The sequence below is a fragment of the Amaranthus tricolor genome, chromosome 15 (assembly GCF_026212465.1).
Source record: "Amaranthus tricolor cultivar Red isolate AtriRed21 chromosome 15, ASM2621246v1, whole genome shotgun sequence".
NCBI lineage: Eukaryota > Viridiplantae > Streptophyta > Magnoliopsida > Caryophyllales > Amaranthaceae > Amaranthus > Amaranthus tricolor.
In genome coordinates this window covers 1011397-1037446 of record NC_080061.1, presented here as the reverse complement: position 1 = coordinate 1037446, position 26050 = coordinate 1011397, and the positions used below count along the sequence as shown (strand labels likewise).

Below are 26050 nucleotides of genomic sequence, written 5' to 3'. Positions count from 1 at the left end.
GTGTTGTGAACAGTAATATGTTGTGTCTTGACGTGCTTGTCCACCTAAAGAATAAGGTCTAACCATGAAAATTGTGTCGTGTTGAACCGCCCATGTGTCGTGTCTATCATCTCTCGTACGAAATTATGACTTACCAACTCTTGCTGTGAATGTAATAATATTGTGTCATATCATGCCCAGACGATCTACGTGTCAGCTCGACCCGCATCCATCTTTAGTAACCACTAAGCTATTTCTTCTTCTAATGTGTGAATCAAAAGGTTCACATAGCAGCTATTTTGAAAGGTTCCACTCCCACTTTCCACAACACAATAATAAAGGGCAATATTGTCCTCTTGTGTGAACAGAGCTTTTTAGTCATAAGAAATCACTATACATTTACCATGCGTCTATAAATACACTTAAATACTCTGTCTATAATCAATACCAAACCAAACACAGAAGCTTTTAATCATTTTTTTCTCTCTCAACAAAAAATAAACTTAATCTTCTAAAGATAAAATCCATCTCTAAATACCCTGTTAAAATCAGGGTTTTTTCATCTTCATCTTACAATCTAGCCCGTGTTCCTCTTTTTTTGGTAGGATCACTGGTTTCTGTTCTTCACATTTTGAAGAAAAGGGACAGATTTTTTGCAAGTGCCCTCCATTTTTCTGGTAAAAAAACACCCAGAAATTACAATTCTACAAGAAAAATCCATGGCAGCCATGGAAGAATACAATAACTTACCATCATCATCACCATTCACAACACCAATTGACATAGGAAATTCAGTATCAGCACTAATCTTAACAGCTAATGCTAACAACACCAACACTTTAGATTCAATCTTCTCTTACTGCCAACCTTCAAGCCCCATCCTTATAAACAACAATCCTTTGGTTGAGCCATTAGGATCTTCAATCTATCTCAAACAAAGAGATATGCTACAAAAATTCTGGCTTGAAACCCGGTCTAAACCCGGGTTTCAAATCTCATCATCTTCTTCTTCATCTTCTTCTATGATTCAAAGTCATAAAATGAACAATCTTGGGAAAAAGAAGCTTTACAGAGGAGTAAGACAAAGACAATGGGGAAAATGGGTAGCTGAAATAAGACTACCCCAAAACAGAATGAGAGTCTGGTTGGGTACTTATGAAACAGCAGAAACTGCTGCTTATGCTTATGATCGTGCAGCTTATAAGCTTAGAGGTGAATATGCCCGTTTAAATTTCCCAAATTTGAAGGATTTTTCAAAATTTGGGTTTGGTGATGCAACTAGAATGAATGCAGTTAAGGCTGCTGTTGATTCCAAAATCCAAGCTATTTGTCAGAAACTAAGGAAGGAAAGAGCAGCCAGAATTGCCAAAAAGAAGCAGAAAGAAGAATCCTCAAAAGGTGATTGTAATTTGAATGAGAATGATGGTTTGATGAAGGATACGTATTCTGAATCTTCTTCATCATTTTGTTCAACAATGGTGAATGATAGTGGGATTGTTTCACCCACCATTTCTGAAGAAGGTTGGTGGGGTAATGGAAATGGAACTTCACCTTGTTCTGATTCAATGAGTAGTTATCCATTGATGGGAGATTTGTTTAGTTTTGATGATTGTTTATTAGAAAAGATGCCATCTTTTGATCCAGAGTTAATTTGGGAAGTTCTTGCTAATTAGGACAGTTAATATATATATATATATATATATATATATGTTTGTTGGAAAATAACACATTGAAAAATACGAGAAGTTGACTAACATAAATACTTGATGAGCTACTTTTTATAATACCAATTAGTTTTGGGATGGAACCTCATCGAATTTGTGTGTAATCAACTCTACCCTTATCCGGTTTTTGTTATGTAGAAGTTCAATAACAAATTTATCAGATGTTTTATTTGCTATCTAACATAAAAGTTGAAACTCGAGGCTCTACCAAAGATGACTTGTTGAAGAGAGAAAAAGTATATAAAAAAAATAAATTTACAGATTGAGATAGTAAAAGATCAAAATGAACGGAGAAGAAGAATTTATGTGGAGGAACTCGAAAACTAAAATATTGGTTTATATAGTTGATCGAATCTTTTGAAATTAATATTTAGCTTATATTTTGCTTATAGAAGTCTATTTGGTGCTATGTAGCATGTTACATGTTTCTATATGAAGTATGTTTGACTACTTATTGATGTAAGGATGTTAAAGAAGTACTACTAGCTAGTTAATATCACACCCCCACTTCTTTCTGTTACCACTTTCCACATTTATGTAAACCATTCATTTTTGGTACCTAGCTTTCTTTTCTATCTCATTGTCATCACACAAGCAATGAGTTGTAAGAATTGAGTTCATTTTTGTCAAATTAAATCAAGGCAGATTTGGGTGAAGAGTTATTCAATTTATGTTTCAAATAGGTAAATTTAAAGGTAAATTAGATCACATTCGAGAAAACTAAATTTTTGATCAAATATCACATGCACCATCACTAAAAAATAAATTTATACTAAAAGTGAAGTAATTTTCAATATCAACAAGAATAGAGGGAGAAACTCTTGAAGGGATTTCCTATCACCCATGGTTAAGCAAAACCACTTCTAGCTTCACTTGCTATGTTAACAATTCAACAATTTCAGCTAAGCAAATTCCATTCTGATTTCACTTAATACATCAACAATTCAACATTATTAAATTCCATCAAGATTCAGCTACTATTTACTCCAAAAGTGAGCTACAACACAAATAGCTTAAATTGACTTTTTTTTTTCTAGCGACAGAGTAGCGAGAGGGGTTTATGACTAATGAGGATCCCAAAATCCTGCTCCTCACTCTAGTGGCAGTGATGAAACTTGTTCATCCCTATATCATAAAAATGTCAAGCTACATAAAAATATATATTACTGATAATATTTGGCAGTAATAAAAATATTAGTGTGAGTGCACATTGTTAATTTTTCAAAAGGGCAGTGTTGGTGTGCATAAAAAACTAAGTTATTAACACCCATATTACAAAAACAACTATGTTTTGCATCGTACCGGCTCTATCGTAAAAGTTCACAAATCCACTATACGTATATTATCCGCATTGTAATGGTATAAAAACCAATTTTAAGCATTTTCGAAGATATTTAAAGGTTTTTGTCAATACTTAATGATACAAAACCATATTACTCTATTATCGCATCACTATGTCCATTACCGCAATCACAATTAGTAGCTCAATTCCACATTTTCCCATTATGACAACTATGATGTCACAGCATATATAATAAGGTCAATTAAATAACTAAACCAGATTAAGGAACTTTGCCACTAACAAAGATGGGAGTATTTCACAAATTATTATCTCTTACCTCAACAAATTATTATTCCTATTAACATTATTTATTATTAATTATTAAATAATTAAAAATTCAAATTACTGAGCAAAGGACATAACTATTTGCCTATTATGGTAGTTATAGATGCCCCAATGTCAAAATCTTTTCATTTGTTCATTTCCCTCAAGTAAAGGCAGCTCCGGTGGCTAGGATTAGGATATGGTTTAGTCCAGTTCAATAGACATCTAGGGTCTAGGAGAGTAGAAGTATAGTACTTTCTCAATCCTTATTAATTACCACCATTTTTTATTTTAATCTGTTAATTTTATAACTTTTTTATAATGATTTCACTTTTATCCTTTTAATATAATTTATAAATTTATTCTTTCTATTCATTTTGACCACTTCTTAAATTTATTTTTTATCTTATTCTCAAATTCAACTTTATTTTCAACGAAACATTCAATTTAATGACAAGCTTAGAGGTTTAATGGTTAAATTTACATCTTCTACTTTTCAAACAATTATATTATATCCCTAAAGATCAAACAAAAGAGACACTCTAATATTCCAAGTCTATAAATTAATTTCAAAAGAATTATCTAAGAAAATGACTTCTAAAGGATGTTCAACTAATTCTATACAAAATAGTAACATACTTTCTATATAGCAAACTCAACTGATGATATATTAAATACAAAGTCTAAAATTCAAGAAAAGAAAATGTATGATATTATCATATATATATATATATATATATATATATATATATATATATATATATATATATATATATATATATATATATTTATATATATATATATATATATATATATATATTCATTTTATTTGAGGTTTTTTAGTTTAAGTATTACAAATAAAAACACGTCCTGTATCCAAAACTTGAAAAAAAAAAAAAAGAAGAGAAAGCTTGATAAAGACAACAATATCATAATTTCTTTTCTTTGTACTTAAAAATTTTAGTTTTAAAAGAGTTGTAAAAATAAAATATTTAGAAAAAGCTTGTTTCGGAAAGTATCAAGACTAGATGGAATACAACGCCGTGAAAGCAAAATCCAAGGCATGTACTTGCTTTATACTCTTTGAGACTCCTCAAAGGTCAAGATATATTAGTAGTTACCTCAATTATTTTTATTTTTTTAAAAGATACATTTTGTAGCTGAAATAAGAGGTCAGTGTAATTTACTAATATACCATCAAGCAGTACTACTAATTTAATAATAATTTTTTGTGTTTTTCAGTTTGTTGCTGAGATGTTTATACAAATTAAAAAGTAATTGTATTGTTAAGAGAACAAGATAAAAAATTTTAATTATATAAATAATATTAAAAGAGAAAAATAATAAGTGTATAAGATTTAAAGAATAAAAAATTATTACAAAGTTAAATATAACAGATAGAGCATGTATATATATAACAAAAAATTTTATAAAAATAGATAACTCAAACAAAAGGAAATAACTAATTAAGTTCGATACAAAATCTTTAAAAAAAATTTACAAAATGGTCAAGTCGGATACTTATAAACATTTATGTCGACCATGAGTGTAAAATAGCTTACACTTAATCAACTACATTAAGAAAAATTTGGGAAAACCGCTAATCACATTAATAATAAGTAATTAGTTATATTTGACCGTCAAAATTCAGAAAGCAGAAGTGACATTTGGACGCATTAAAGAAGCAGGAAAAGATCGCAAGGAAGGTTCTAAGACACTAGTATTGGAGTTGTTGTCATTTAAAATGTATAATAGTTTCGAAAATTAATAATTAATTAAATTAAATAAATTAATTAATTTATTAATTAAGTTAAATATCTCATTATTGTAAAATTATTGTTTTGTACAAAAGTATTTTTGTAGATCGCGAAATTTCAAGACAAAGTTTCTGTTTTGGAAATTGTTTATGTCGCGGCTCGCGACTTTCGCGCTAGTTTTTGCGAAATTCGTTTTATTCAATTTTGTTAGTTGTAATCTAACTACCTACGGTTAATATGGTTGTATTAACCAGATATATTGGAACGGATTGATTGAAAGACGACATTGGTTCTTGAATCGATGTTGTGTTTCATGGAGTAACATGTTACTTCGTGAAATGGTGTAAGCTCTTCTATATATATAGAAGGCTTGTGAGGCTTATTACGATATGCAATTTCTGAATTTATTTTCCTCTCTAGCACTTTACATAGAGAACTTGCAATCTTCGATTGTAATTTTCCATTTCTTTTTCCATTTGAGTTTCTTTTACATCGTTCTAAGTTCCTTGTGCTAAGAATTTAGTGTAATTCTTTATATCTCATAACATATTTCCGATTTATATTCCCAACTAGAATTAATATCAAGTTCAATACAAAATCTTCTTGTTACTTTGTTCGGGTTTGAAGATCGGTATCTTGGAGTTCTCAGTGATGTACATAAGCATGGTTCTTGATTGTCATATGTAATTTGTTTTTTCTACAATAAACTTGTAACTTTATTTTATTTTATTGTTTAATACTCCCTCAACACCAATATAATTGTCACATTTCCTTATTTGGCAAAACCATATTAATTGTCAAATTTCTATTTTTATCAATCTTTTTTTTACCTAAATATTCTTAGTTCACACAAGTAATTACGAATATATTCTCATATACTTTACTTACCCAACTACCCTTCACTACTTAACCTTTACTAATTACCCTTCACTACTTATGTAACTACCACCTTTTTAATAAACCTCACACCACTCCTAATATATGTGCCAAGCAAATGGGACATTTATATTGGTGTGGAGGGAGTAATAAATTAAAGTAACATTTAGAACAGTAATATGGCCCTTTAAATTGATTCCGTACTCGAAAATACGTAATGCATATCCACATATACAATAATGACAACATTTTACTATCAAATCACGGGCAAAGGGTTAAAGTTTGTACCTGGATGGGAGCAATTGATATTTGATGGTGAGGTTGATAATCCCATCCTCTTATTAGCAGCAGTTGTAGTGTAAGTAAGGGTATTACAATTTACGAAGCATAGTGCCAAAATGTGTATGTCTCACTAGTCATGCTGATGGGACATATTTGTCGATTAGACTCTTCATTTCACATTAAATATTCATGTTAAATTCTTGACGTTCAGGCATGAATTGGACAATTAAAGATTGAATACTCAACTTTGGACCAAAAATAGTGTTTTTTATAATTTAGCCGAATTGAACATTCAAATATGTACTTATCCCATATAAATTTCCATGTCTGAGTAACAAACATAAGTGATGTTAAAGTTCATCAAAATCATGAAATATGCCTTAAACAGACCTAAAACACGATATTTAACACATTTACGTATGCAAGTATCCTGAGTTTTTATACAAAAAAAACCTAAATGGTTAGAAAACCCAAAATGCTTACGTATGCAAGTATCATAAAATGCACGAAATTTAATTTTTATTACTCGGATACAGATTTATGGATACGGACTATCAAACAGACTTAGGATCACAACTCTTCCTACATTAACAAAGACCACAAACTCTTAATACATATTCCATAGTGATCAAATTTGAAAAAATAAATCTAATTTTATTTAGGATGAGCTCATGTTGAAGTACAAAATTTCGAAAAAGACAAATGCACAAAAAGTCAGGAGGCGAACCACAATCGTACAATTAGGTCATACGGCTTCAGACTGATATTTGTCATGAAGGTTCAAAAAGTGTACAGCATAAAGGATCAACAATCAAATGTATATATAACCTGGAGTGCAGGGCATTTATTTAGTACAATTTTGTAGTATCTGCTAGAAACTAAACCACGAATGATACATAGATTTAGATACTTACATAGCAACAACTTGGAACAGATGATAATCCAAGTATCCAGACAAACCAAATGGTAACATCTACCAAGTGAGTGCGTCCTTGCTTTGCTGAAGCTTTTTGTTATAGGAAGCTTCCAATTCCTCCTGCAACAATTAGAGCACGTTGATTCCAGAATGTAAGAACGCGTTCAAAATTTACATGCTTACATTCAGCCAAAAAAAAAAACTGCTACCACTAATCTAATTAGGGTCTAAAAAGTTTTACACAAACATAGAGGTCTTCTATACAGAAACACAAAATGATAATAGACTTGTTGGGGAATACAATATTAATACATAAACATAAGCAAATTTTCCATGTATCGAAATCCTAATCTTATAGAACACAAAAATAAAAAATCATAAATCTTCAGCTACTGCAATTTTCTGCTGTAATAGCGTGCTTTACAAATGATACATGGGAGAATAGGTCATCACAATTCACATCAAGTTAAAGGAGAAATTTGAAGTACAATTTTTTTCATCAGTCATAATCGACCCACATGCAACGACAATCCACCGTCTTGGACAAAAAAATTATGTTGACACATGCATGCACCAGCTAATTAAAATCTCAATCTCATTGAAAAATTTATATAGGTTTGGTTTCAACAGATTCATTCCATTTATATAACATAAGAAATTTGGAATATCAAACCCAACTTCAAAATCAGAAGAACCCGTAAGAATAATACTCATGAATTTCCATCTAGACCACGCTGGTACTGAAGGTATACACTAGACATTGCTCTTAATAGATAATCTTCCGTCCCTTTGAATTTGGTACATTACGGTTTCTTATGTGAGTTTTTTCGCTGAATACCAAATATTTCACACAAATGAAATCTAACTTTATTGACTTGCGATCTTTAACCTGATTAATATTATAGCAACATCCCATCAAAATAAAACCAAAAGTCTCATAAAATTGCAAAATATTTTTTCAATTATTTTACATGTGAAATTTATTTAACATCACCCTCCATGTCCTGAGTGTACAACATGATGCAAAAACAAGGTTGCATCATATTATATCGTAAAGGTTTTCAAATTCCGAACTGGTATTACCCAAATCGTAGAGTAAAAAAAACTATGTTTCAAGCCTTTCCAAGCCATATTTCATGGTTTAGGCCGATATTTGGCGGTATCATCCCTGTAGCCACATCAATGTGTCCATTATCGCAACGGCGCAACCGTAACCATTACCGCATCTTTGCTCTATTGTGTAAAACTATTAGCAGGATACTACTTGACACATTTTCATAAAATCGACTTACACTTTGATATAACCTGTTAATGCAAAATCATGAAATCACTACATGTACAAGACATACACCATATGTTTAAATGGAGGACGAATCCCGGCTGAAAAAGAGTTAGACTGAATTGTCAACTATTGGATCCCAACATAAGAAGCCCAACTGTAAGAAAAACTGAGGTTCATATCGTATCCTTAGCTTCATCATGGCTGTCCAGATATCCTTATAATGACCAAAAAGTTACAAGTCTCCCTAACCCTCAAATCTCAAGTGTCCTTGCATAGGCTTACACATATATTAAGATTAATGAAAAAGGTGAATAAAATCTTTGGAAGGACGTGAGTGAGTTAAAATGGAGTCAAAAGGGGTTCATTTAATGGACAAACACCAATGACAATCCTTAATCTTAAAAGGTGCATAGGAAGTAGTGGAGAGGAACAAAGCAGAAAATGAATCTAAATCATGTCTCTAAATCACCATTTGAGTTCCAAAAATTCAAGAACATGTAAAACATGGGATAGCAAAAATTATGCAGCAGAGAGAATATGTAGAACGGAAACACTTACTTTACAAGATTTTAAAAGGGGCCGTAAAAATGATCTGAAAAGGGCGATGGACTTGCCAAGCGAGGTTCTCTCCAGGTCTGTCCCACAGTGAAAACAAGAACATGGTTCCTTTAGAGACAGATAACAGGCTTTTGAAATAACTTAACAAGTAAATTGTTCTTTTAATTCTGTATCCTGCAGACTATATGAAGATTGAAGACAAAATCACATGGTATTTTCATACTCAACAATAAAAAAAGGTTGCATTTGTGCAACAAACTCCAATGGAAGCCAAAGTGAGATAGTATGATACACATACTTTTTCATGTCTTATATATAATTGACTTATGTCATCATTTGTACCTTAAAAGAGAAGATACATACCAGTCTCAACATCTCCGCCAAGACTTCCCATGTTAAGTTCTTCCAGAAGCTGCAGATATTGACATGTAACAAAAATATTCATAACGCAAGTCTACACAAGAATGTAGCAGTTAATGAATAGCTTCTTTGCGCTTCTTTATTCCAGTTTCACTTGTCTTGAACTTCAAAGTAACATTTTAAGAAAATTCATCTGTAAGGGAAAAAATGAAGCAGTAGAAATTCACCTGCGAAAGGGTTGGTACACTGGTAGGATCGAAATCCTCACACTGAGTGGGATCAATGGGAATGCAAACACAGCCTAAATACCAAACAAAGAAACGGATTGTACGGTCTCAGAATACATAGGAATTAATATCTATGCGTAAATTTTTGTATTCAATACCATATCATCATGTAGCTTTACAATTCCCTAATAACAAATTTACACAAGTAGAAATGTTGCTAACCTGTTTTTGGGTGTACACAGAAAGGTGCCTTTAACAAATGGTTCATGTGTTTTGAGACCTGAAGAAGTTGAAACATATTTTCTTAGAGTAATCCTAGTTAAAATGATTATAGTGCATTATGGATGATGTAGTTTTAAATTGCTCTATTGAAAATGTTAACTTGTTATTATGGAGAGAACGGGATTCAACTAACCTCGCTATCAAGCCTTGGGTATGTATAAGAAAATATGATCTCTTCAACACAACTGCGAAGCCCCTTTCCCTGAAACCAGATAAATTATTCGCCTTATTGGTTGGTTATTCTGATACAAGATCTAAATGAAATTTACATTATCACAGCCTCTAGAGACTAGAGGGAAGATGGATTTCAATCAAAAGTACAACTGAACATCACATGATTCGCTAATCTCATTACGAATTGTGAATCACAAAAAACAAATTATGATTGCTTTTGGGCTATTGATGGATCATTTTGAATGAATTGCAAATTCAAAAGGCGAATAAGCTTGGAAATTGTGATACACTTGAAAAACAAATCAACTACTCACTCCTGACGAATTTAGGTAACAAAGAATCAGGTATCTCCTTCAAAAGAAAGAAATGAAAAAATGACAGAGTTGTTGCTCAATTTCCCTTACTAAATAATTAGTGACTCCACAATATCATTGAAACAAATGATAACAAAATGCACAAGACACAATATCAATAAATGAGGATGTTTTAGATTTTATCCACGCAAATACTCTAAAACCACTACCTTTCCTTTATGTTTTACCAAACTAGACACGCCTATATTTATATATCCCTGGTCCTCTGTACACTATATTTTCACAAATGAGATGGGCATTCATGTCTTAATAGTTCAGTACCTTCTGTTTTCCAGATTGTAGGATACGCTTTAGTTGCCCCCAACGAGCAACATTATTGTCTGAAGATCGTCTGTTATCCTTCCATTTACCTCTAAGCTCAGAAGTAATAGCTGCAAAATGCAAATGCAAAGGCTCCCTATCATAACAATGAAAATGCTAGAGAACATAAAGCCCGCAATAAAAAAGCACAATGCTACTAGAAATAGAAATGGTATTGATGCTATTCTGTTGTTACCTACATTCGTCAGGAATCATCTCTAGAACCTTCTCATATCTCTCTTCAGAAGAAAGTAGGTTCTGACTGCTCAAAATTATCTCTTCAAAATATTTCCTTAGAACATCAGTGTATGCTCTCCTGAGAAAAATATATGGCTCAGTGATACAAGATCAAGCCAAAACATATAAAATGATGAGCAGATCCACACTTACACAAGAAATGGATGAAGAGCAGGACCCAAGGAAACCTTTTTCTGACTATTCTCATTACCCTGAGAAGACAATATTAATGAGGAACAATCTTTTAGAAACACAATATTAGACCAGTCAACATATGTATAGTCTAGGTTCATTACCTTATACACATGAAAATATTCAGCAATAGCAGATCGTTGCTCATTGGTTAACCTGGAAGGAAAAAGTTTTCAATAATCAAGGAACCTATTTTTGAATTTATAATAAAGGATCTTTACGCGTGTAATGTCACTAATACTCAAGTTTTCACTTGTCTTTACCTTCTAGCTTTGGAATCACAAACCCAACAGTGAACACCACGCCGGCCACTGAATACCCATAGAATATGATTAAAGCCAAAATCATCTGTATGCAAAAACAATGACAGTATATTACAATCTTGATCATATAAACTAACCAACACTTACCCTGACAATAAGACATCGTGATTGATCATACAGCCTTTTGAACTCTGATGATTACGCAATAAGCTTAGGTAAAAAGATCATAGATCAAACACAATAGATACTTTCATTAGAAATTAAAGCTCATAGTTAATGCAAAACCAAAAGATAATTGTACTACAAAAAACATGACTCTATAAGATGCAGTTGACAGAAAATTGAAACTAATATGAATTTTCACCATTTAGCACAAGTGAATATCAAAGTTCATGATGTGAGATAGAATATTATTAAAAGAATCATATTAATTTCTTATAAAGGCTTTTAAGTAGTCAGCTAATAAGCATCAAACTTCTATCAAAAAGCTTTCACAATCATCACAAGTAAGAAAGATGAGCACACAAATGCTATTCACCAAGTAGCGGGACATACCTCTAAGAGCAGTATCAATAATTTTAATAGCAACAGTCATCAAAGGCCAGCAGTTCCGGCATACATCAGCTCCAGAACAGCAATATCTAACATCATCATAGTCTGTCATATCCTGGAAAAAACAAGATAATATAAATCATGCATATCGGCTATTGAACTCAAAAAGGCAATGAGATTTTGTTGTAGGAAGTCTTACAATATCAAATATCAGCTCTCTTTCCACAGGGGTGAAGACATTGTCTCCAGTTTGTGCGTAGGCATGTCTCTTAGATGGCTGTAGAAATTTGTAATCAATCCTTAGACTAAATAGTCCTAAAAGTCGTTCCTTCCCCCATGAAATGCAAGAGTCACCCATCCCAAGATTTGATGATTAACATTATTCTAAATGGGATGTCAAATTTGAAACAAGAATTTGAAAAGGGCCTCTACATGCAGAGAAAGTAAATGCAACTCCAATCTCTACTGCTGCAGAACTTCACATATAGAATTCCACCAGGCATATCAGAAAATATTGATAGAAAGGATATTAATAAAAAAAGGGCATTGAACTGACAGCAGCCTCTGATATAGATTCAAACAAGGCCAGCCCCAGAGTATTCTAATTTTATGAATAGTTCTGCCCCAAATGTCCAAAAAATGGGATCCAGCAATTTCATGGATTTCAAACTTCTAAGAGTATTATCATGTCCAGTGACCACAACTAACATAGATACTTTGGTATGAATAAAGAATCAAGCAACATGACTTCTCTAGACTCTACACATACGATGTATTAATTCATGGAAAGGAGCATTTATGTATCTGTACAATGAGTTAATGAATCCAATAGCAGGGCCAATAGCCAATAAAATCAAACAGATAAAATTACCCAAAATTCATATGTATATTAGAGAAGCTATAGATGACTATCTATACTAAACATTTAAGAACACCAAACAATGTTTATTTTATCATAACCTTCTAATGTAGTACAATACGCATAATAAAATTTTCAATGCTCAAATTAAATAACATAAGTTGATTTGAACATCAATATAAAAACACATAAGTGGTGAAATGCTAAACGTTAACAGTTTGACTGTAGTGGATTTACTTATTGTTCATTTGTTCTGATCAAAAATCTACCATTAACCAAGGAACCTCAAAATCAAAAGACAAAGCGTACATAATAACAACAATAATTAAACTTCATGGCAGTGGTAGTAACAATTAACATCGAATGAGATCACAATAAAAGGACCATACCATACAATGTCTGAGTACAGAATAAACTTACATCAACACTATAAACAGGCCCAATATCAATTTTAAAGGGGCATTTCTCCTTGACTGAACTTTCAAGTTCCAAAGCGTTCTTGAACGATTGGAATCGCAAATATATATCATCTTCCAAAGTAAATGAAAATTCCCTTCGGCCAAAGTAAGACTGATCACATCCTGGGTGCTTTCCATCTACCATATCAACAATCAATTAAAGAAATCATTATTCAATTTTCAAAGTATACTCGAAAAACAAGCATGAATAAATGATTACCATTTCCATACGACAACCATTTGAACATATCAGAATACGGAAACAAATTTGCTGCAATCATATAATTGACATAAATAAGAAAGCCACGAATTCTTAAAATAAAGGTAAATTCTAACTAAGATAAAGAGATTTTAATCGGAATTTACTATGATAAACAGAAATTAAGAAGCCATACCGTAGTAAGCTTTGAGGTAATTAACGTTAAAGCCATCGGAAGTAGAATTAGGGTTAGGGTTTTGAAGTTCGGAACCATCGATTAACATGTCGTCTCTTTCATTTTCAACTTCTTCTTGCGTCATACTGAAATCTTAAACCAAATTTGTACAATTTCGAACCAATTTCATCCAGATACAACAATTAAAATCGGATAACGTGAAAAAAATTGAGTGAGAATATGAAAATACCTGACTAATAATAGGACGTTTCGTAACGTTGGTGATGGAGATCTGCGAAGGTACGTGAATCGATTTTCTGATGAGCGAAATTGTGAAAGAAAAATACTGGAAATGGAAAGGAGAAAGAATGTTAAAGGGTTTTGAAATGGCGGGAAAGTGGCGATGGCGGTGTGGGGTTTGGATTTTTTAGCGGGAATATGATATGATAAGGTGAACTAGAGGTTGGTTATATATGGGCTGGGGCAGATTTTTCACCGACTTTTTTTAGGCCCAAAAGAATGAATGGGCTAGCATAGCCAATGCCCGAAAATTTGAAAATTTGAAAAACATAAGTGAAAAAAAAAATTAACAAAATAAACTAAGAATCAAACTTATTTCAAAAGTAAGCGTGAAATTCTCAAACCTGAGGTTTGGGACTGTTCGCAGTTAGTAACTGCGAACAGGTCAAAAAAGACAAAATAGTTGTTCGCACTTACTAACTGCAAACAGCTATTTGACCTAAAAAAAAAATTCAAAATAGCTGTTCGCACTTACTAACTGCGAACAGCTATTTGACCTTATATATATATATATATATATATATATATATATATATATATATATATATATATATATATATATATATATATATATATATATATATATATATATATATATATATATATATATATATATATATATATATATATATATATAGGGGAGGGATCCAATGAGATGAGGTATGAAAATGAGAAGGGTGAGAAGGAGTTTGAGCCGTCGATTTCTCAAAGATCTAATGGTCTGGATATCAAGCCGGAAAAAATAGGGCAAGGAAAAAAAATGCTAATTCGATTTCTTTGAAGAATACAAGCGCCTTTCTCTTCCAAGCTATACTCTTCGAAAAACCTTCAAAACCTTCGAAAAACCTTCGATTTCTTCTACGAAATCTTCCTCTTCTATTTGAATTAAGGTATGCAAATTAGAAATTTACCATTTTATAGTTTTTATTTTTCGATTTGTTTTGATTCATTTCTTAGTTTTCGTTTTCTTCTGCGAAAATGTTCCTCTTCTCTTGATTTCTTAGTCTGCCAAAAATCTTCACTTGTTTTCGTTTTCCTATGTGTACCTTTTATAAATTCAGATTTGTTTTGATTGATTTCTTAGTTTTTCATTTTCGTTTTCGATTTAGTATCTTCAAAACTCAGAGTCAGATTTACATTTTCGTTTTCTTTGTTGATTTTGATTTACAGACTCAGATCTTGATTTGAATCTTCTTCTTCCCTTGAATTAAGGTATGCTAATTGAAGATTTACATTTTAGGATTTATGTATCTTCAAAACTCAGTGTCAGATTTTCATTTTCGTTTTCTTTGTTGATTTTGATTAACAGACTCAGATTGAGATTTACAAAAAGTGCTTAATATGGAAGATTCACCAAAAACTTCCAACAATGAAAAAGAATTTTCAGAAGGTAATGTTATTATGTTCTTCAAAAAAAAAATACTAAGTTATGATTGTGCATATTTACTGTCTTTTTTTTGTAAGTTTGAAAATCTTTGTTGCCAAGGTGAATGCTACTATGTTCTTAAAAAAGATACTATGTTGTGATTAAAAGTTACTATGACAATGTATAGCTACTGTCTTCTCTTTTGTAACTTTGAAAAATCTTTGTTGCCAAGGTGAATGCTACTATGTTCTTAAAAAAAGATACTATGTTGTGATTAAAAGTTACTATGAAAATGTATAGCTACTGTCTTTTTTTGTAATATTGAAAATCTTTGTTGGCAAGGTGAATGCTACTATGTTCTTAGAAAAAGATACTATGTTGTGATTGAAAGTTACTATGACAATGTATAGCTACTGTCTTTTTTTTGTAATATTGAAAATCTGTGTTGCCAAGGTGAATGCTACTATGTTCTTAAAAAAAGATACTATGTTGTGATTAAAAGTTACTATGACAATGTATAGCTACTGTCTTCTCTTTTGTAACTTTGAAAAATCTTTGTTGCCAAGGTGAATGCTACTATGTTCTTAAAAAAAGATACTATGTTGTGATTGAAAGTTACTATGACAATGTATAGCTACTGTCTTTTTTTTGTAATATTGAAAATCTTTGTTGCCAAGGTGAATGCTACTATGTTCTTAAAAAAAGATACTATGTTGTGATTAAAAGTTACTATGACAATGTATAGCTACTGTCTTTTTTTTGTAATATTGAAAATCTTTGTTGCCAAGGTGAATGCTACTATGTTCTTAGAAAAAGATACTATGTTGTGATTGAAAGTTACTATGACAATGTATATAGATTTAGGATCAAATGAGAAGAGGTCTTAAAATGAGAAAGGTAAGAAGTAATCTAAAGCATTCATTTTTTTGATCAACGGACAGATTTAATTTGTTTAAGTTGATAGTTGCACGCGGTTTTTTCATGTAATATGAACCGGTTTTTTATTGATTAACCGGTTCAATATATAAAGAATCTTTTTTTTTTCTCTCTCCTGCTTTACTTTCTCGACATTTTCCTCCCGTTCCATCTTCAAGAATTTTCGTTTGAATCTGCATCTTCCTCCCGTTCTTCAACACTTAAAATTTTCGTTTGAATCTCGACATTTTCATTGTTCTTCAATCGTTCTTCGAATTTATTTCAGGTATTTCTTCAATAAAACTCAACAATGTCGACATTTTTGCTTGTTTTGTGTTGTTGTTTCAGTTCTTGAATTAGTATATAAAACTCAACCGTTCTTGATTTAAGGGTTTATTTTCTTCGATTTTTGGTGTTTATTTGAATATTACTCTAGTATTTGATATTTAGGGTTAAAATCTGTTGATCTTCATTCTGCGATTTTCTCTTGTTCTGCGATTTTACATTTTCATTCGATTTTTAGGGTTTTGATTTTTATTCTCGACATTTTGATTTTTATTATGGTATTTGAGTATTATTCTGGTATTTGATTTTTTAGGGTTTTTCATTTGGTTTAATTATGTGATTTAAAATCTTTTATGATGATGACTTCAACTTCGATTATCACACTTTTTTTTAGTTGTCATGGCAAAAACAAGAGGTCGCAGTATTCCAGTTGATATTCCCTCCACTTCTAATTTACATTTGAATTCCAACACAAGAAAGAGAAGAGCTGAGGAAACTGACAATGTACAACAAAAGTCTGTAAGGTAATTTTATCGACTAGTATGTTGAATTCCAACATTGTAATTCCAACAAAGTATTCCAGGTCATCAACATTGTAATTATTCATAGTCATAGTATCCTTTATTGATAACATAGTATCTTTTTCTAAGAACATTGTATATTTTTTTTGTTGTTGCAGATTGAGATCTACTTTTCAAACAAAAAGTAGTCCTTCTTAATTGATCAAAATGATGAAGGGATTCACTGAGAAACAAAAAATCTCAGTGAGAGAGATTGGTTTTGGTGGCCTTCTTAGTTTAAAGTTATGTAGAAATCCATCTGCAATGCTTGGTTGGCTTGTAGATTGTTTTGATCCCGGTAGTTGTATGTTTTCAATAGACTCTTTGAAGTGCTTTCCGATTTCTGAACATGATGTATATGATGTTTTTTGTCTACCTCTGAACCCAAACAATGATGTAGAATTAGTTTCAAGGTGTGCGAACAAGTATAATCCTGATTTTCCCTTGAAACAAGAATTTAGATCCTTTTTTGGTTTTGAAGACACAAATGCAGCAATTCCTTTAGAATTGCTTGAACGAATAATCCCTAAGATGATTGATGGTGGGGATGAGTTCAAGCAACTTTTTGTTTTGCATGCTATTTCTTCTTTCTTAGCCCCTACTCAAAACAGAACAATAGACCTTAAGATTGTAAAGTCCATAGTAGATCCGAATAAGATTAGTACTTTTAATTGGTGTAAGTATGTTCTTGATCAGTTTTGTGACTCTGTTGTTAGATATCGTAAAGGAAAGTTGCAATTTTTTTCTGGATGCATTGTTTTGTTGGAAATTATTTATTTTCATCGTTTGAAATTCAAGAATATCTCTTTGCCATCCTCTTTACCTCTTATCTCTCATTGGACTGATAAGAATGTGTCAAAAAGAATTAAGGAGGAAACATCTGCTAATCATTTTGGCAGTGGTTTAATTTTGAGTACATATCCTGTGAGTGAAACAATGGTTTTTGAGTATGGTCAAGCTGTTGGGTTAAAGGTGAACAACGTTGATATTGGACAACCAAGTGTAAATGAAGAACCCTTCAGAGATCAAACAGTGCAAGACGATGATAAAATTGAGTTTCAGTTGCCGTTGAATGCAATGCGTAATTCTGATATACGCCGATTAGCTGAGGATGTAAGTATGATCTTACTTATTTATGTTGCCTTCAACATTATATTTTTTAATAATAACAAATATTTTTTTTGAAGACAGTAGCATTCACTTTTGCAACAAAGATTTTTCAAATTCCAAAACAGAACACAGTAGCTATACATAGTCATAGTAACTTTTAATCACAACATAGTATCTTTTTCTAAGAACATAGTAACATTCACTTTTGCAATAAATATTTTTCAAAATTTCAAAACAGAACACAGTAGCTTTTGGAAAATAATCATAACATAGTATTTTTTTTATAATGTCATAGTTACTTTCTTTTGAACAACATTTAACTTTATCTTTACTTATTTTTGTAGGAAATATGTGAGTTGCTGATGCTCATGAGGAGGGACACTCAAGTTGTCTCTGAGTTTTACATGGAGAAAATTAAATTGTTCTTAGAACAAAAACGTTCATTTTCTTCTCCTCCTGTCCCTTTTCCTGATGTTCCTTCTACCTCATCCACACCTTTTTCTGAAACCCAAAGTTTTTTTATGAATCCTACCGTGCTGAATACAATTGATGAAATAGTTGACACGGTTAAATGGGTTTCCTCTATTCCAAGGATGGTGAATGAGGTTTTTGTTGCTGATGAGGGTAATGTAGATGTTGTTAATGATGTACTGGATGAGGTTGAATTGGAACAAGTTAATGATGTGGCAAATAATGTCACTGTTTTCGAAAGCCATGGTTATGAGAATGTATTGATACATGGCAGGGCAAAGTGTTCCATTCCTTTTAGAGGTGTGAATGACAAATTTACGTATGTTTCACATCTGATGAAATCAAACAAAAAATATATGAGAACACTTGGTTCGTTACTTCAAGAATCAGTTGACTATTGTTTTGTTTCTGATAAATGTTTCGACAATAGGTGAGTCTTTTTTTTGTTTTTTTTTTGTGATTTTTGTTTTTTATTATACTTATTTTATTCTTTTTATTTGACAGTGAATTGCTTGTGAATTTTGAGGACAATTTGAGAATTCAAAGGGAAGAGTTTTATACTCTAGGGGATCCCTCAAAGTGTACTCATGTTTCTGTTGTGGATTGTTGGTGTTTATTACTCAATGAAAATGAAAAGAACAAAGAATCTTCCAAAAAGTTCTTTTTTAATGCTAGTTCTAGTGTACGTTTTTTGTTATTTTTATTCTAAATAACTTTTCTTTTATTTTGAACTATTTTTAGTTATTTCATTGTTTATTTTTACAGCTAGCTTTGTTGGATTTTAATAAAAGTGGTGGTTCTCAACTAATTGATTTAATTTATGATTCTTGGGTCAAATGGGTGGATTTCAACCAAATTGATTTGTCTAAGTTTGATCTGGTAAGATATTTTTTTAATGATTGATTGACTTATATAGTCACTATTTTAGTTATTATAGCTACTAATAGGTAGTTAGTACTTGTGCAGTCACTTTTTTTTAGATATATTTATTGATTCAGTGATATATAATATACAGATTGTTGTTCCGATACTGAAGGGCAGTCAGTACTTCTTACTTCTTTTGAATATGAAGTTAAGAATAGTGCAATGGATTGACAATGTGAACCATACTGCTATTTCAGAAGAAGAAATTAGAAAGCTAGGTGACACTATGGTATGTGTAGCATTTTATTATCCTGAAAAACCTTTTGCCTATGTTGCTATGATTATGAAATATTTATTAATAAATATTTAAATGAAACTTTTGTAGAAAGATTTGCTGTCAACAATTTTTGATGATAAGATGCAAGCTACTGATGTTATTCCATTATGGAAAATGGAACGAGTTCCCACTGATTGGAAAACGACTGCTAGGACTAACATTGAAAGTGATGTATTCATGATGATGAGCATGCTGTTTTTTGAGGGAACAGTTGATTTCTAGTGTCCAATATTGAATGCAGTTACGATTTTTCTTCTTAATATTATCTTTAAATGTATTTTTTTGAATGACATTCTAATTAAAAGATTCAAACTAAATGTATTTTCTTTTTATGTAGGCTCCATTGAGACATGTTGCAAGAGCTAAGATTGCTGGATCTTTGGTGTTATCTGATTTGAACAAACAAAGATCTAAAGTTTTAGAAGAGGTGTCCAATTTTAAGGATAAAAGACGCTCCATTGCCAAACAAGTTTCTATCAGAAGATTAAAGATTTGTTAATGTGAAGTACAAGATGAAGTTGTGAAGTTTTTAGTTGTACAAACATTTGATGGAACATAGTAGATAATCTAATTACTGTAGTTACTAGATGATCTAATTACTAGATAATCTAATTACTGTAGTTACTAGATAATCTAATTACTAGATAATCTAATTACTGTAATAATGTGAAGTTTTTTCATGAATATTTGTATAGTATTGGTGTCAAAAATCCGGTTTTGTCTTGATTGGAGCAGATAAGGTATTCATTTGTACGGTCCTCGGTTCAATTCTGGTTTGGCCCATCTTTTTCCCTCACCCTCTCCTGCAATTTAAAAAAGTAAAAGAAAAAAAAAACTGTTGGTGTCTAAGTTAATGGCAATCTGTGAATTTATGATCATATCAAGGGATAAGCTGATTAGTGTGTATGCTAGATTGATACTATATGAAAATAACGAGTTCGATTTTATCAATCCGATTTTGAATTTTCTGCATATATTCATATCAAACCCATGTGATGTAAATATCAAGTGAGATAGTGATTAAGAAACCAAAACGGTTAACATCAGTTGTGTGGAATCATTTTGAAAGGGTGAAGAACGCTGATATATGTTATGCTGATATTTTTGCAACAAAGATTTTTCAGACTTACAAAAGTGAAGACAGTAGCTATACATAGTCATAGTAACTTTTAATCACAACATAGTATCTTTTTCTAAGAACATAGTATCATTCACTTTTGCAACAAAAGTTTTTTCAAATTTACAAAACAGAAGACAGTAGCTATACATAGTCATAGTAACTTTTAATAATAACATAGTATCTTTTCCTAAGAACATAGTAGCTATACAAAAGATTTTTCAAAATTACAAAATAGAAGACAGTAGCTTTCCATAGTCAATCTGTTCTTAAGCATCAATTTTTAATCTCTTCATCTATGTGTTCTTCAGCATCAATTTTTCTGCATAACAAAAATTTTGCACTTTCATTTACATAATCAAATTATTAAATAAGGATACAATAAAATATAAGCAAATTATATATATTTTATACCTTAAGTGGGGTATCTTTTGTTGATGGGCAATTTCGACTATCATGATAATCAAATTTACCACAAGTTTTGCACTTTCTTTTGGGCTTCTTGCTTTGCTCAATAGTTTGTTCCTTTTCCCCAATTATTCTTTGTCTTTTTCCTTTGTTCTTTGATTGGATTGGGTTTTGTATTTTCATTGTCGAAGATGAACTTGTGCCTACTAACAATTCGATTTGTTGTTCTCTAGTAATGTCCACCCTCACATCATCACTTTCCTCCAATTTTCTACTAATATCTTTTAGGTTTTGTGATACAAGACTTATGATGATCTACACCATAAGTCTTGTATTACAAACCATGCTAATAAACCTATACCAAATGTAATACAAGACTTATGATGATCTACACCAGTAAAAGGGGCTAAAACCATGCTATACTTATTGGTGTTATAAGTACAATCAAAAGTAACCATTTCTCCAAATAAACAATAATTCTTTCTACTTATCGCATCGGCCCAAAATAAACGTGAAATGTGGTCCTCCTCATCTAAAGCATAATCAAAATAAAACCCCGTGTAAATATCTCTTTTTCTGATAAAATTCTCGATCAACATCTTCCCATCATCTCCTTTAATATATGTTTTCAAATCCCTATGGAAATTCTTAAAATCTTGCATTGTCACTCCCACATTCTCATAACCCCCGACATTTTCCTTAAACAATCTAAAGGATTTAACCGGTCCTATATTAACCCGTGCATTCTTAGATATGAAATTTTTGTGCAACAAAGTCATTTTCCTATTACCCAATAAAAATTGACGCGATGTAGGGCTAACTAGACAATGATTGTGCGCCTCTTCGAATTTTAAAACATGGTATGTTCTCTTCGCTATGTCATATTTCAAAATCAATCTAGCTTTACAACCAATTCTTTTGGTTGATCTCTTATAACGTGCAACAACATCTGCACTTTTCTTAGGTTTAGGTTTTATGATACCCTCCCTACTACAAACAAAATATTTTAAAAAAACAATACCCTTTTTTTTGTAGGTAGTAGATGAACGTATATCAAAACCGCAAATTTCAGCATATTTACCATAAAAATCTAAGGCTTTCTCTAAGTTTTCAAAAGCCATACCAACAAATGGCTTTTTATCAAACTCACAATGAGGAATCCACAGTCTTGAACCATTTGGGGTAACTTGTGTAATAGTTCTTGGAGTTTGAGTCCCTGTATAACAATCCAAAGTTTTTCCAAAATTAAAAAAAGAAGACAGTAGCTATGCAATGTCATAGTAACTTTCAATCACAACATAGTATCTTTTTTTAAGAACATAGTAGCATTCACCTTGGCAATAAAGATTTTCAATATTACAAAAAAAAGACAGTAGCTATACATTGTCATAGTAACTTTCAATCACAACATAGTATCTTTTTCTAAGAACATAGTAGCATTCACCTTGGCAACAAAGATTTTCAATATTACAAAAAAAAGACAGTAGCTATACATTGTCATAGTAACTTTTAATCACAACATAGTATCTTTTTTTAAGAACATAGTAGCATTCACCTTGGCAACAAAGATTTTCAATATTACAAAAAAAAGACAGTAGCTATACATTGTCATAGTAACTTTCAATCACAACATAGTATCTTTTTCTAAGAACATAGTAGCATTCACCTTGCCAACAAAGATTTTCAATATTACAAAAAAAAGACAGTAGCTATACATTGTCATAGTAACTTTTAATCACAACATAGTATCTTTTTTTAAGAACATAGTAGCATTCACCTTGGCAACAAAGATTTTCAATATTACAAAAAAAAGACAGTAGCTATACATTGTCATAGTAACTTTTAATCACAACATAGTATCTTTTTTTAAGAACATAGTAGCATTCACCTTGGCAACAAAGATTTTTCAAAGTTACAAAAGAGAAGACAGTAGCTATACATTGTCATAGTAACTTTTAATCACAACATAGTATCTTTTTTAAGAACATAGTAGCATTCACCTTGGCAACAAAGATTTTCAAACTTACAAAAAAAAGACAGTAAATATGCACAATCATAACTTAGTATTTTTTTTTTTGAAGAACATAATAACATTACCTTCTGAAAATTCTTTTTCATTGTTGGAAGTTTTTGGTGAATCTTCCATATTAAGCACTTTTTGTAAATCTCAATCTGAGTCTGTTAATCAAAATCAACAAAGAAAACGAAAATGAAAATCTGACACTGAGTTTTGAAGATACATAAATCCTAAAATGTAAATCTTCAATTAGCATACCTTAATTCAAGGGAAGAAGAAGATTCAAATCAAGATCTGAGTCTGTAAATCAAAATCAACAAAGAAAACGAAAATGTAAATCTGACTCTGAGTTTTGAAGATACTAAATCGAAAACGAAAATGAAAAACTAAGAAATCAATCAAAACAAATCTGAATTTATAAAAGGTACACATAGGAAAACGAAAACAAGTGAAGATTTTTGGCAGACTAAGAAATCAAGAGAAGAGGAACATTTTCGCAGAAGAAAACGGAAACTAAGAAATGAATCAAAACAAATCGAAAAATAAAAACTATAAAATGGTAAATTTCTAATTTGCATACCTTAATTCAAATAGAAGAGGAAGATTTCGCAGAAGAAATCGAAGGTTTTTCGAAGGTTTTGAAGGTTTTTCGAAGAGTATAGCTTGGAAGAGAAAGGCGCTTGTATTCTTCAAAAAAATCGAATTAGCATTTTTTTTCCTTGCCCTATTTTTTCCGGCTTGATATCCAGACCATTAGATCTTTGAGAAATCGACGGCTCAAACTCCTTCTCACCCTTCTCATTTTCATACCTCTTCTCATTGGATCCCTCCCCTATATATATATATATATATATATATATATATATATATATATATATATATATATATATATATATATATATATATATATGTATTTTGCTGTTCGCAGTTATTAAGTGTGAACAACTATTTTGTCTGTTTTGACCTGTTCGCAGTTACTAATTGCGAACAGCCCCAAACCTCAAGTTCGGGAATTTTACGCTTACTTTTGGAATAAGTTTGATTCTTAGTTTATTTAATTAATTTTTTTTTAGCCTACAGATTTCAATTGTTCCGAAAAATTGAATAACACAACAGCGGAATAAATTCGCATAAATTCAAAAAATGAATTTGGAGTAAATTTATTCAAAAAATAAGCGTCTTTCATTTCAAATTCGCATTTAACAACAACGGACTATTACTAAGGATGTGTCAACAAAGTTCAACCAAATAATCGGCCGCTCTTACTAATAGCGGCCGATTGAGTTGACTTTTTAACTTTTGTTAAGTTTGGATGTTAATGACCCGCTATTAGTAACAGACTGACTGTGGACGATTTTTGAGCTGACTTTCTTTAACTCAACTTTAGTAATAGACTGTTGTTAGTAACAGCGAATAAAAATCAACCCTTAACATTGGTCTGGAGGCGCTTATTTTTAGATATAAGTTTAATTGAAGCTTATTTATGAATTAATTCCATTCTTTTCAATATTCTTCTTCTTATTTGTCTAACTCACACATTAGAAATTAATAATTACACCTCTATAATAATGTGCAAATGAAATGGAACAAATAGAATAGTTCACAAATTCTCATTTAATGCGATTTTTACTGTGAGATAGTCCCAAATTGGGTTGAATAGTTTAATTAAAATAATTTAAACATCCACTTTTGTATTTAGATTATTCACTTTTGTTGTTTGATGTCTAATACGACTAGTTTAAATGTGAAAACTAGCACATTAAAAACTAATTTTTTAATATAAACATATCTTATCGTAAAATGGTTTCATGTAATATTGTAAGACAAGTGAAATGAATTTTCAATTGATTGTCTTTTAGTTTATCGAGATAAATAGTGCTAAAAATCAAATATAAAGTTATCAGTAAAATGAAGGAATTATTTTCAATGGTTTTAGCTCAAAAAGTTTATTTTTGTAAATATCAATTAGTCAATTACCCCTATAATCAAGGAATATACTTGGCTATAAATATATTTAAAGATTTCACATTCACGAATTTTATAAATTTTGATAATTTACGTTCATAGTTTTTATATTCAAATTTTTTTTAGTAAATTCAATCTCATTCAAGATATTCCAAAATAATTCACATTATCATAGGGTTCATTGCATTCCAATGAAAACCCAAAATTTGAATTTTGTTTAAACTCCAAATATACAATTTATTCTTTCTTCCTTAAAAATATCCATATCCATAATCCTTTCGATGAAACACTAATGAATTGTTCCATGATGCATATAAAACTAATTGTTGATGCTTAGCTTGTTGGAATTATTTCATCATGCCTCAAATGTAATTATCCATCAATTATTCAAAAGTAAATAATTTTATACTCTCTTTATTCTTGGGCAAATTTTTTTACAATAGAGAATCTCTACATGTTATGATAAAGAAAAGAACTAATTTTAATATAGTTGGTGAAAATGAATTAATTTATACATTCATTCTTCTTTTATCTTCTAACTCATCATTCTTTGATCTCATTTACAAACTCATTTTATCCACCTAGTTATATTATCAGCAAATTCAATCTATCCCCATATTTCACCCACCAAAATCGAAAACTTAATCTCTTTACTTTCTACGAAACAAGCATTCTCTAAAGAGTATAATTACTCTCAGTTTAG

The 26050-nt window shown here is 30.9% G+C and overlaps 2 protein-coding genes across 4 annotated transcripts; one reads left to right on the top strand and one right to left on the bottom strand.

Moving 5' to 3' along the window:
• The first annotated feature begins 411 nt into the window (after positions 1-411).
• LOC130800852 (ethylene-responsive transcription factor ERF061-like) lies at positions 412-3768 on the top strand. The gene has a single exon (XM_057664558.1). It carries the CDS (start codon positions 699-701, stop codon positions 1650-1652), a length of 954 nt encoding a protein of 317 aa, XP_057520541.1. The 5' UTR covers positions 412-698; the 3' UTR covers positions 1653-3768.
• A 2958-nt stretch (positions 3769-6726) lies between these two features.
• On the bottom strand, positions 6727-14051 carry LOC130800851 (uncharacterized). Of its 3 annotated transcripts, XR_009039504.1 has the most exons (18): positions 13883-14051; positions 13654-13778; positions 13479-13529; positions 13221-13396; positions 12141-12218; positions 11945-12056; positions 11390-11474; positions 11231-11282; positions 11088-11146; positions 10898-11013; positions 10659-10768; positions 9983-10051; positions 9790-9847; positions 9568-9641; positions 9344-9392; positions 8981-9057; positions 7139-7260; positions 6727-7052 (listed from the first exon to the last, which is right to left on the bottom strand). XR_009039504.1 is itself a non-coding variant. In XM_057664557.1 (17 exons), the coding sequence occupies exons 2-17, from the start codon at positions 13775-13777 to the stop codon at positions 7198-7200; spliced, it is 1353 nt and encodes a 450-aa protein (XP_057520540.1). In that variant the 5' UTR covers positions 13778-13785; positions 13883-14051; the 3' UTR covers positions 6727-7197. The 3 variants fall into 3 exon arrangements, 2 of the variants coding, with proteins under 2 accessions (XP_057520540.1, XP_057520539.1); XM_057664557.1 differs by having other exon boundaries at positions 6727-7260; positions 13654-13785; XM_057664556.1 differs by having other exon boundaries at positions 6727-7260.
• Positions 14052-26050: the final 11999 nt, after the last annotated feature.

Excerpts from the sequence above, each read along its gene's own strand:
- LOC130800852 (XM_057664558.1), top strand. The coding sequence starts at position 699 with ATGGCAGCCATGGAAGAATACAATAACTTACCATCATCATCACCATTC.
- LOC130800851 (XM_057664557.1), bottom strand. The coding sequence starts at position 13,777 with ATGACGCAAGAAGAAGTTGAAAATGAAAGAGACGACATGTTAATCGAT. Across the intron at positions 11,475-11,944 it reads TATTGATACTGCTCTTAGAG|ATGATTTTGGCTTTAATCAT; the intron begins GTATGTCCCGCT and ends TTTTGCATACAG. Across the intron at positions 11,283-11,389 it reads TGTGATTCCAAAGCTAGAAG|GTTAACCAATGAGCAACGAT; the intron begins GTAAAGACAAGT and ends TTTTCCTTCCAG.